General features: G+C 39.4%; 1 protein-coding gene across 21 annotated transcripts in view; it reads left to right on the top strand.

Moving 5' to 3' along the window:
- Positions 1-12611, top strand: part of ELAVL4 (ELAV like RNA binding protein 4) — a 97297-nt gene that overhangs the window by 32407 nt on the left and 52279 nt on the right. For 3 of the 21 annotated variants that reach the window (XM_086842557.1, XM_086842566.1, XM_086842571.1), the window contains exon 1: positions 6294-6669. The exons of 12 other annotated variants lie outside the window; for them this stretch is intronic. In XM_086842557.1, the coding sequence (XP_086698683.1) occupies positions 6661-6669 (9 nt within the window). In that variant the 5' untranslated portion in view covers positions 6294-6660. Of the gene's footprint in view, positions 1-3722; positions 3855-6293; positions 6670-7298; positions 7458-7701; positions 7851-12611 lie in introns of those variants that run through there. 6 more of the 21 variants (XM_086842555.1, XM_086842563.1, XM_086842567.1 and 3 more) reach the window with 4 other exon arrangements.

Consider the following 12611-nt stretch of genomic DNA (forward strand, 5'->3'; position numbering starts at 1 on the left):
TGTGTTTGAGAAGATCATCAAATTAAATAAATTAATAAAAGCTCAAAACCATGTCAGTTATCTTTTTCACCTACTGTTTTCTCAGAAATTATATGGTGGTTTTTTTATATGGCTAGTGTTCAGTTATCATGACTTATATATTTTGCAGCAAAACCTTAAAAATTTGACTTTTTTATCAAGTACATTAATTCACTAACCTTTAAGAGCCTGAAAAACATTTTCACTGTCATGCAAGGTTAGTCTCAATCACCCAACTCCTGCTTGATTTCCACAGGGCAGTTGGTAAGGTGTTTTATTTTGCTAGTTCTTTTTTTAAATTGCTCAGTAGCTAACCAAGTTATGTGTATATATGCACTTAATTGTAAGCTGTTTAAGTAACAGTGGAAAAAAAGCCTTGTTGTAAAAGTAAATAACCTGTTTGGCCATTGGTTTTCCCTCTACTCCCTAGTCCCTGCCACCTCCTGCACACATGTACAGCAAAAGGCAGTCAGCTTAAGTGGGCTGATTTCTTTTTGTTTTCTTTCCCATTTTCTTCACTGAAATCTGGCTTTGGGTTAGATGCCATGAACAATTTAGCTCTGTCTTTCTCATCTGCGTTTGTGACTGTCAGCATCATATGAATTATATGTTTACCTTTTCAGTTTCTTGTAATTTCATGGATGGTTTTAAATTAGTTAATTTCTTCTCCCTGTGTATATTTATAAGGGGCTTGCACACCTTCATGTTCCCGTTTTCTCCTAGTGCTCTTTTTTAGTTAGTCATGCAGTGCATTTGCATAGGGTTATAGGTGGTGGAGGATATTTTAAATTATTATGAGATCTTCTGATGAAAAGACTGTGTGAGCTCAGTGTTGCTGAAGACAGTGTTGATGTGGTATCTTGAACTGGAGGCTGTTTCCGCAGAGGTTCTTGAATTACTGCATAGGACAAACCTGGGTGGTTGCACTGTGTAATGTCCTTTCCCTGCCTGTTATCTTTATTAAATCATTTCGTACACAAGATCCATCTCTTGCACACACGTGCCTCTCCTTGGTTCCTCATCCAACTGCACCCTCCCATCCGTCAAACAACAAAACAACTCTTTGATAAGAATTAAATATTAATTTTGTGAGAGGAGTGTCTTGGAAAAGAGTAAAACTGTTCCAGAGATAAATGTTTAGTTCTCTAGAAGAGTAGAAAATGAGGTGATGGAAAATGCCAGGTTGTAGTTCACAGGCAGCAGCATTTAAATGGTTTGCTATAATCATATTAGGATAGAATTAAATTGAGTTCTTTTATTTTGTGCTGCAGTGGAATATGACTGTTACTGATCATTTTCCCCTCCCTCTTGCTTTGATGATTAGTGTGAAAACTCAAGCAGCAAAAATTGCGGGAGTTCTGCAGCAGTGCACAGAGACAGTGGTGTGAGGAGGTCTGACTTGGAGTGTTGTGTCCTTGCACATGAGAGCTCTGGTGCTTCCCTAATAGGCTGAAAATGAGACCACTGCTGCTTTATAAGAGGTCTGTTCCAGCCACATTGCTCTACAGCTTGGCAGATGGTGGCATGTGAATGGTTTCATATTGATTGGATGGATTTGCCTCGGGGTAATAGGAGTGTGGGTCCTTAAAGATGTAACTCTAGATTTATTTTTTTTTTTTAAATTTGAAAAAAAAAATCCAACAAAAATGTGCATTTGTAAAACACTTCTCTTTACATGAGAGGAGTGTGTGGTAATCAAAGCACTGAAGTTGTGTGGAAATAAAAAGTCCTTAAATAGATTATCACAAAGACCAAAAAGCCAAGAATACTTATTTACTAAGTGATTACGTTTTTACATTAGAAGAAAGTGACACTTTTAATTAGTGTTCAAGGCATATGGTGAATGAGAAAATAAGCTTATTTCATGCAAACAGAAATCGATGCAAATAACCTTTCTCATATAAAAATGGATGACTTGAAACTCAATACATATTCAAGAAGGTTAAGTCATTACTGCATCACTTTAATATTAGTTAAAGGCCAGCAAAGAAAATCGCTACTCTGCATATACTTACTCAGCATGGATTGCTGTAAATGAAAGAAATAGGTGATGGTGCTTTGTAGGTGGTAAATCTAAAGAAGCCCTTGTCCATCTAATGCATTTTCTCTTTAACCTCAGTAAATAACCTTTTGGGTTCTGCCTTAGCACAGGTAGTTGCTGGAGTTGTCCTATTCCTCCAGCAATTCTTCCCAGCTGGTAAAGACATTTTGTGATGCTTTTTGTTTATTGTTCCTTCTCACACCTCTGCTTTGTGCTTTCAGTCTTGTAAATGTTGTTTGTAAATCCTTCGGTATGAAATGACTTTTCAAATGTGTTTGTACAGCACCTAACACAAAGATCCCAATCTTATTCAAGCCTCTGGGTGTTGCTGTAGAGCGTTGAGTGAATTGGTATTTTTTATAGTAATGGAAGTCTTTCTTGAGGTATTTGACCTTAAAGTGGAGAAAAAAATACTTAAATAGCTTGCAGACATGATGGAATAGGGACAGTTTGATACCTTGGGAGACTTAGGTGCTATTGAACACTGGATCCTTTCCATGTACTTCGGTCTTGTGCTCTGATGCGTGCAACAATGGTTTCATAAATGAATTTAAGCCACAGTAAGTCATAGCAGTATCTTATCAAGTTGCCTTCAATTTGCTTGAAGGTATAGTTCATATTTTCTAGCAGAATTATTTACATGCTGAATTTTGTCTTTCCATGAAAGAACCCTCTTGTGAATGTAATGCTGATTTTTGTTCTTCTGTAGTACAAACCAGTTAGTTGGGAGTGCTTTCCCTTTTAATTACACTTTTTTCTCAAAACTGATTGGATTTTACCACTTGCTGAATGAAAAGCTCCTGTATCAATTTTAAGGTCCCTTTAAAAAAAAAACAAAAAAACAACTGTGTTAAAAGCTAGGTGATTTTAGGGTTTTCTTTGTGGGCTCACTGCTGGGGAGGAAAGGGCATAAAACAGTGACAATTCTTTTCCTCCTGCTTGATAAGTGTAGGGGGGATTTACGTTGTATATTACAACCAGCAGCTATTCCAAGAAAAATCTTTAAGATGGTTACTTGGATCTGTGTACACTGCCCACCTGGTGGTTATGGAGTGAACTGTTACTTTAAAGAATAGTTTAAACAACAGCCATGTTTGGGGCAGGCTAATCTTGCAAAGAGAGCAGTACATATAACAGGAGTCTACAGTGTGATAAGGGGAAAATTCAGCTCACTGACTAGATGTTTTAATGTGCGAACTCTAGGGAAATAACATATTGACTATTCTGTTGTGCGCAAGAAAATTGAAGAACCCTTTGCAGACAGAGGGCTTGCAAAGGATTCTTTCTGTTTCTCTTAACCAAAATCTGTGGCAAGATGTTTGAAATCAGCAGGACGCTTAATGCTGCTTTGTTAAATAATGAGGTAATATTTTGTCACTTTTTCTGGGCAGCATCTGTTTTTTCTCCTTTTTCATATGTTGGTGAAGGATTCAGTTTAATCTCATGCAAGTAAGAGATTTTTTTTAAAAATCATTCTTCAATTTATTATTTTTTTCCTTTTGATGCTTTTGGAGAATTGGGTTGTCTTTTATTTGCGGTTTCAATCGGCTGCTGTTGCCTAGGACATTATGCCACGTAAGGCTTCTAAACTGCACAGAGTAGGTAGTTATTAACGCTGAATTGGCTTCTGGTATAGTCCATCTGGGCTCTGTATGAGAGAGCTTGCTAGCGGCTACTGATGCTAAGATACCCGCAACCTTTGGGATGTATGCGTGGTGGAGAGGGGCTCAGTGATATGAGATCACTTCTTTTAAGGGAAACTGTCATTAATGAGTCAAGAAACTGCTCATTTATGGTAAGGAGAGGGAGGGGGGGGCTGGGAAACAACCCTGTGATTTCATTTTGATATTGGATTAGCTGTTTAAGACAAGTTTCTTTTTGTGGGGATGGAAGATTGCACTAAAAATATGCTTTGCTCAGGGGCTTGCTGGCTGATGCTGGAGAGACTGTGTAGAGAATCTGATGCTTTACAAATGTCACCACCGTGATGCGGTGGTCAGTCCCTTTCCCTGAAAGATAAATGGTACTATTGGAAACACGAGAATAAGGTTGACTTTTTCAACAATAGGATTCTGCCTTTGTCTTTCCAGAGAGAGGCCTCTGAGGATGTTTGAGCGTTTGTTTTAGTGTTTCTCGGAAAGGCTGTGTGTGTGGGGTGCTTTTTGGGAAAGTGTTCAGTGTGCAGAGTACCTGGATTTATAGACCGATAAGATTAGCTAATTTTTGAGAGGAGCAGCGTGCGATTATTGTTTCAGAAAAATGGCTGAATCTTGATATGCATAATGAATTTATAGTAACAAAGTAAGCTGAAGTTGAAAAGACTTAAAAATAATTTCTGGATGCCTTCTCCGGTGTTATTAACCCCTGAAGAGACCTTAAGTAAAAAATTTGCATTACAAATCTAACTTTAATATTTGATGTATGTTTGCACAAGAATCTATGGTAATATACTAGCTGTTGTAGCATTTTGATGTCTGTGTGTTCAGTCTAATAGGTCACATAAATTTGAGTTAGGAAATGTATCTTACGGGCTGGTTTAATCTATGCTTAGTTTTTAGTAAGGTACAAATGTGTTCAGAAAGATGCGTGGTGACAGAAATCCTCTGCAGCCTTTCATATTGTTCATGTTTTAATTGAATTCAGTGCTCATTCCACAAACAGATTGTATGATGTTTTTAAAATGTGAATTTTCTCCTTGCTTGGTTTGTGTATAGCTAGATTTTATGAGCTTTACTACATTTCATGTGTTTTATTGGTGTGTTTAGTCTCTGTGTGCGTTTGAGCGTGTCTATGGCTTAAAGAAATTTAAAATGTACTGAATGTCAGTCCCCAGCTTAGCAGTGTAGAGGGAATATTTATACTTTTTTTAAAATGAAACTAGTAGAACAATGGTGATTTGATTTACATGTTTTTAAAATGGTTTTGGTGGTTTGTAGTCAGGTTTTCTTTCTCTAGGAAGGAGCTAAGTGATCTTATAATGTGGCCCATCCTAGCTTTCTCAGTTTTCAGCTCTTGTATTTAAAAACGTTTGCAATGATACTGATTTTTTTTTTAAAAAAAAAAATTAATATTGAAATGAATCTGTGGATGGTAAAACTAAATGAGCCTATGTGTGTATACATAGAGTAATACTCGGTTGCTTTAGTTGAGCTTAATGTAAATTCTAGGTTTGCTGTAATTACAGAGTGCCATGCCTTGTTACTTTGGACAAAACAGGCTTTAGGAAAATACCTCTCAAGTAAGAGAAAGAAATGAATGCTTCCTAACTTGTGAGAATTCTTAAAAAACTTGCCGTGGTTGGAAGGGGGTAAAATATTGCTGTTTGGAAGTGAAGTTTTGTTAGTTTGTCAGTGGCAGCGAGTGGAGGATTAATGAGTGTGCATTGTTAAGCACGTTTCTCTAAGGCTGGAAAAGAAAATTCTTTCAAATACCCAAAGTTCGCTGTCGTTTTATTTCTTGTCGAGCTGAAGAATAATGAAACGAGGTGGCAAAATAATTCTGAAATACTACTATCATTCGAGGGGAGCGCCCGATAAAGAGGTGTCTACTGTGCCTTAGACATTGTCAAGTGGCAGCAACATCAAATCCACTCCTTTAAAAATACGTATTTTTAAAAACCTCACCGGGTAGAAAGAAGGAGAGATGGGTTGATTATTAAAATCAATAGTACCTGAAAATAAATGCAGCTTTAAATGCACGTCAAAGTGCTTTTGTTGTGCCTTTAAGCCTAGAGGCACATCATTAAATATGCATTTCTCCGGAAAGCAACTGTCGAAAAAGATAAGGTGGTTAAAATACGCCGGACCTGGGAGCGGGGCGCGCAGGAGGTAAGGAGATGTAGGCACTGGAGCATGGCCGAGGTACGGCACCGCCGGGCCCAGGGGTGGGAACCGGGGGAACCAAAAAAAAAAAAAAAAAAAAAATTAAAAAAATAATACAAAAAAAATACGGGGCTGCGTGTTGTTTCTTCAACCGGGCCTTAATTACTAGACACAAGCAGCAGTTCAGAAATCTGGTCTCTGTTGTTGTAGAGGTCACCGCATCATTAACATTGTCAATCTGGCAGCGGCTAATTTCAATAGCACCTGATGTCGCAACGCCTCCCCCCCACACACACCACACACACCCTCCCTCCCCCCCGCCCCCCCCCGCGCGCGCGGCGCGCTCGGCCAATCAGCGCGCGGCGCCGCTGACAGATGGTCCCATAAATGGCGGTAAAGGGGCGACGGCGGCCGCCAGTCGCAGCAGGGCCCGCGCCGCTCCGCGCGCTCCGCTCCGCGCGTCCCGCCCCGCGCCGCTCCGCGCTCCGCCCGCCGCCGGCGCCGCCGCCCTCCCGCCGCAGCACCACACTGAGACAACGAGATAATATACTTAGCTATTATTATTATTTATTCTTATTATTATTATTATTGCTGCCGCTATTATTATTATTATTATTATCGATAATAATTTCTCGCTGCACAAACGTCTAGCAGTGTGCTTTGTGGATCTTCAAAAAAAAAAAGAGAAAAAATAATAATAATAAAATAATTCCCTGAAACCTTAGCAAAACCGTTAGAAGAGTTGAAGCCTTTCAAGACACCCAATATTTGCCATTAAGAATGGTTATGGTAGGTATTAGTAGATTTAAAATGTGATCGTAGCGGGTTTCTATAGAGGTAGATATAGAAGCTAACATACAGATTTTCCCCGAATCTGCATCATTCTCAGTCTGTGTTTTCCCATTAATTTAGTTTTCTGCTACTGATCTGTTTGTACATGATCTCTCCCTTTCCCCCCCATCCCTTTCTCTTTCCCCTCTCTCTCTCTCCCTCTCTTTCATATTTAATGTCTGCGTATCCTTTAATAAAGGATGTACTTTGTCATTTTAAGGTAATTGCGATTTCTCTCAGAATAAAGAGAAAAGCTCATTTCTAATGCAAAGCTGGTATGTGGCTAACTGAAATGCAAAAAGAAGAAGAGGCTTTTTTTTTTTTAAAGGGTGGGGGATAGTTAATTTCCACATTGACATTTTGGAGATACAAATGCAGAGCAAAATCCTTGGTTGGGGGGGGGGGGGAGTGTTTAAAAAAAAAAAAAAAGCCTCGAGATTGGTAATTTTCTTTTTGGTGGACTGCGCAATAGGTATGGTAATTTTAAAAGAGGGTGATTTATATGAGCTTCAGTAAATGCTGCATATTGTATTTCAAAGAGTTTCCTGTCGTGACCTCATAAAAAGAGGAGGAGGCTTGTATGTGTTGCAGTGCCTAGTATATGTCGATTTTGTTGCATCGTTGGGCAGCAGCGCTGTAAGAAGGAATGTCAGCTTTTACATAACGCTCTTTTTGCTTTTGACTCTGTGAGGGGCTGTAAGGGTCCATCTTTGTGATCACAGATGGAGTGGAATGGCTTGAAAATGGTAAGTGAACGGGGAGAGCCTGCTCATGGGGTTTTGTCTCGTTTCTCGTGTGCCTCGCGAATTTCTTTTGTTCAGGGCGGCGGATCGTGAGTCATAAAATAAAATTAGAGAGCCTTGTTTATTTTTTTTTTTTTTTTTTCGGTGGGATATGTCTGCCTGTGTGTGTGCATATGTATCTGTACATCCATTTACCGTCTGTAGCTGCGATGGCACTCCACAGCGTTTCCATTGAACGTTGCGTTTCAGTTGAGCGCGGATGGTCTCTGCTGCCAGTCACGGTGTCATGGTACCGCGTGTGCCTGGCGGAGCGGGCGGCCGATGATGCCTTTTCATCTCCCTTCCTATTACACCAGCCTTAAATACAAACCTAATAATCGCCTCTAAAAAATCCAGGTATCGCGTTTCCCATGGAGCCGGTGCTGTCGAGGATGGATGGGTGGATGGATGGGTGGATGGATGGATGGATGGATGGAAGCAAGGGTGTGTTTTTTTTGTGTCGGGGTGGGGGCTGGGGTTTGGGGGGGTGGGGAGGGAGCCGTGTTGTTTTGTGCTTTTTTAAATGCCGGGAGAAGTCAAAGCCATTTATGTGAAAAATAGTATTTCTATTTTTAGCCCGTATTCTCCTGGCGGAGGAGCCCGGACGTGCTCATCTCGTCCCCTCTTTTGTGCTTTTCCTTACAGATTGTGCAAAATGGCATGATCAGACACACAACTGCGGGCACCGGGGCTGCGCCGAGCGGGGCGACCCGGGTGGGGGCTGGGGCCGCCCGCACAATACCCGGCCCTCCTGCCAGCCCCGGGATGGGGGGGCGCCGGGGACCCCCCTTCCCCCTAATTTAACGTTTTGCAGACTTTTGCCGCGGATATTTATTATAACCGGGGAAACAAAGCGACGGTCTTTTCCCATTCTTACAGGATTGTCTTTGTCTAGCTGCTTGTTTTGATGGGTGTAAAACAAATAAGATTAGACTGAGCAGCCGAACTGAAAGCGATAGCTGGGAGGAAAAGCCAATGAAAGGTTGCCGGGGAAACGAGCATAGGGGAAGCTGAGTGGGGGAGCAGGTGGCAATCATGTGGGAATACTGCAAACAGTGTAAAAAAAAAAAAAATCTAAAAAAAAAAAAAAAAGCAGGGGCTACCTCGATTATCTCTGCTGTTCTTTGTGGCAGTCACAACTTTAATTATTCTTTATAAATAGGTGTTAATTACATTTCTGGCTTAGGCTTACAGTGATTTCTAGAAATCTGGTTTTAAGCATCTGTTCTTTCTCCTTTGCAAAAGAGGGTTATCTTTTTTCTTTTTTTTTTTTCTTCCCCCTCCCTGCTGTGAAATTGTACGTGCAAAAAATTGCAAGGAATCCTGTGAGGCAGTAAAAAAAAAATGTAAATTATATTGAATGAAGTTGACAGAGGTATAATAGTGAACTCCCACAGCTGATAGCTTCTGCAAATCATTTCTTAGAATTTTCCAGCAAATGTCCCTATGAGAACAGTAGGTAGAATGAATTTACCCTAAGCAGTGATTTTGTGTTAAGTGATATTGGTATTTTTACTAAATCAGATGGTTATATGGCAGAATAATCAGTTCAGGGGAGTTCACCATATTTTAGGGTTTAGGGACCGAGCAGAATTTACAAAAATACTGAAATTATTCTTCTCTTCGTCTCTGGCCCCACCTTTAGCCACAGTCTATTCTATATCTGCCGGAGCAATGTTCACTTCCAGTGTCGGGCTCCTTGTGGCAACTCTACTTTTTAAACCACGGCTGAATATTTTGTTAATTGTGATGGTCTCTTAATTGTAGTGGCAAACAATATTGGGAAATAGCTGGTGGTGCTAGAAGTGTTAAAAAAGCGTAGTAGACTGGTAAGTGATAGACAGTAGCGTAGAAGATATAAAGATGTGGTTGCCCAGAAAATGCTCATTTATCACACATCAGGAGGCATAAGAAGCGAAGCAAGACTATAGAACACGCCTTTCTTTCTGTCTTTGGATTTGCAGATATTTTTACTTTATTTTTCTCTGGTGCAGGGTTGCTTTGAATGCAAATTCAAGCAGGAATGGTAGTGCTTAGTTGAATAAGCAAGGAATAAAAAAAAATTAAATACCCTTTTAATTTGCTTTGTTTTAAGTATTGCTTCTACTGCAGTCATTTCTGTGAAAAAGTGATTGAATGACCCTCTGAAAACTGCACTGCTCTACAATGTAGAGGGGGAGAAAAAAAATCTTGAGGGGGTGTGTGCATGTGTAAAATTCCGTATTTTACAGTCTGTGCATGTGCAGAGATGCATTCTGACATGCATTGTAGTTTGTACGTGAGAGTAAAATAATTTTTCTTCTGTCCAAAACAGAGATACTGTGTTCTAAATCTGTTAACTTAGTCATGACAATAAATAAGGGTGCCTTTTATTATACACAGCTGCATTGTTTGTTTTAAGAGTCATCAGCTAGTAGTTACATTTTCATTTTCTGTTCAGTTTCGTGTTTCTACAAAGATTTAAAAATAATGTAATCCTTGTTTTATGGTGCACGTGTTCCTGCCCTGATCTTCCTCTTTCCTTTGTTTTAAGATTATATTAATGAATACAGCCTGCATGTACATAGTGACATTTTCTTTCTGCATGTAAAAGATTGCATTGTAAATCTTCCTATAGAAAAATAGCTATTAAGTTTGTGAAATGGAATTAAGATTGCTAGTAATACTAAAAGAAGAAAACGTATAACCTCTTTCTGTTGAGACAAAAAAAATACAGAAAATGTAGTTGTCCTTAGACATGACACTTTTATTTTTAAAAAAAAAAACTGTTGTCATGGTGTACTAGTGAGAAAGGAGGAAATGTTACAATTGGATATTGATGCAATGTGAATACCAGCCATCAGTTTAAAATCCTGTCCCCGCGTACTCCGCTAATCAAGTCCCCATGTTAGATACAGGGATGCCTTTCCACTGGTGACTGGCTTGGTTGCCGCCTTTGCTTTCGTCCTCTTTATTAATTTTACCTTTTTGAGCTCTCTCAAAGTGAGCCCGAGCTGTTGTGACAAAGGATGGTTACAATGAGCTGGAAGGGGTATACTTAAAAATCCCATTTGAATGGGTTTGAAATAGTCTTCATCATCTTTATTTGGTCCTGTTAAATATTGTGACTCCATTGAAAGAAAATCTAGTTGCATTATTCTTACATATATTTAATGGATTATTTTTTTTTAATAATGTCTTCTAAGTTACAGGGAATTTTTTTTCTCTTCAGCCTTCCTACTTGGTATGCTGGGAGTGTACTAAATAAATGCAGGTTATTTTCTGTGAGTAATTGTCATACTGTTGGTACATAACCTAGAGCCACTCTACACCCTGAGGTTTTTCAAAAGAAATAAGATATGATTGTGTCCCATATTCTGGCAGGGGAATTTGGTGTCGTCTTTGGGAACTTGGACTTTGAAAATAATTTCAGAAAGCAGCCCAGGCAAGAAATGGACAGTGGCAGAGAATATTATGGTGAGAGGGAGAGAGATGCAGATAACTTGACAAATCCACTTGTCTGTTTTGGCAATCTGTGTCCTCTGGACACCTCATTTACATGCCTGGACACATTAAAATATACATTTGTTTGTCTGTGGGACAGCTAACTGGATACACTTCGATGCACTGGCAAATACTGCAATGCAGTATTTTTTCAATGTCATTGAGGTTTTGGGGGAGAAATGGGCACAAACAGTTTTTCTTGCAAGTGAGGTGGTGTTAAAAAGCATGGTATGTCTGTAAGGGATAGGCCAGATTTTTCAAAATTTGCTAATCTGTGATGGCAAGTCACCCCTCCCCCTTGCACTCCTCTCCTTCTCTTGCTCTTTTCCTTTCCGTGTAAGGTGGAGGAAGACATGGGTACGTGTGTATTTTTGTGTGTGTGTTTGTGCATGTGTATCTTCCCTTCCCATTTGAATGGATGTTAAGGAAAACGCTGGGATTTGGGTGAGGAGGGGAATGGAACACTTCCCTATCATTTCTGTAAATGTCCAGTTTCCAGCAGTGTAGGACTTGGAGTAACTTTAAAAGAAGGCACATTTTTAATTTTCTAAGGAACTTTGTGAAGAGGAGGGCAGTGTTGCAATTCAACAAGTACGATAGTTTTAGTCCTAATAAAACACATTTAAAGGGTACCTGTACCTCGCCTCAGCCTTTGGTTACATTTAACTGTTTGAGATAATGTAAAGGGAACATACTGGAGAAACAGATACTTAGAGACTTGACTGCTTTTTCCCTCAAATGATCAGTCTTTACTTTTTTAAATACTAGAATATTTTAGGTGCAGGGGGCTTTTGTAGGTCACTAGCTTTACAGCAAGAAGAAGGAAGGGGGGAGAAAAGGTCCCAATGTGTCAGAGGCAGTAATTGTATAAAATTAGCCATCTAGAAAAGGCAGGAAAGGCTTGGAGGAAAGGAGGAGGCACTAATATGTGAAACAGCACTGTGCTAGTCAGGGAGATAATGAGTGATAAATTTGAACTGGTGCAGTGGTGTGATGCCCATTAATTTCTCAGAACCTTGACTTTGCAGGTTTGTTACTCTGTTGTTCACACCTTTAATTATAACTAGTTTTGGATGATAGCTTGGGGCACTGAAGATGAGACCTTTTGTTTGTTGTTTACTCATTTAAATATTTAGAGTTTATGATAGCATTGGAACATCAGTGTTAGAAATTAAATACTCTCAGATGAGATTATAATAAGAATGCAGTTAATTCTTGGAACTGCCTAGCATTGTCTTACTTATAGCATTTGCATTGCTTGCATGAATTCATTAAGAATTAGCTCAGCAATGTTGAGTTGAGCTTTATTTTCTGTAGTGAAAATCTGTGTTCCCTGATGGAGCTTCTGATGCATTATTGCTTCTTTAGAGCCCCAAAAAGTAGGGAGGAAGTGGAGAATGAACTGTCTTAGCTATTGTTCTACCCTTGACAGTATCTTACATGAGGACTTTCACCTCAGTGGCTAAGAAAATCCGTACAAGTCAGGAAATGTTGACAACCAGTTAGGAGTCATTAATTAAATGGGGAGAAAAGACAGAATATTAAGGAAAAAAAAATAATTAATTAAAACAAAAGATAGCTAAACCTTTGTGTGTCCTCTCTGGAAATGAGATGTAGTTGCACAGTAAGATACAA

Source organism: Cyanistes caeruleus, chromosome 9, assembly GCF_971803275.1.
Source record: "Cyanistes caeruleus chromosome 9, bCyaCae1.hap1.1, whole genome shotgun sequence".
Taxonomy (NCBI): domain Eukaryota; kingdom Metazoa; phylum Chordata; class Aves; order Passeriformes; family Paridae; genus Cyanistes; species Cyanistes caeruleus.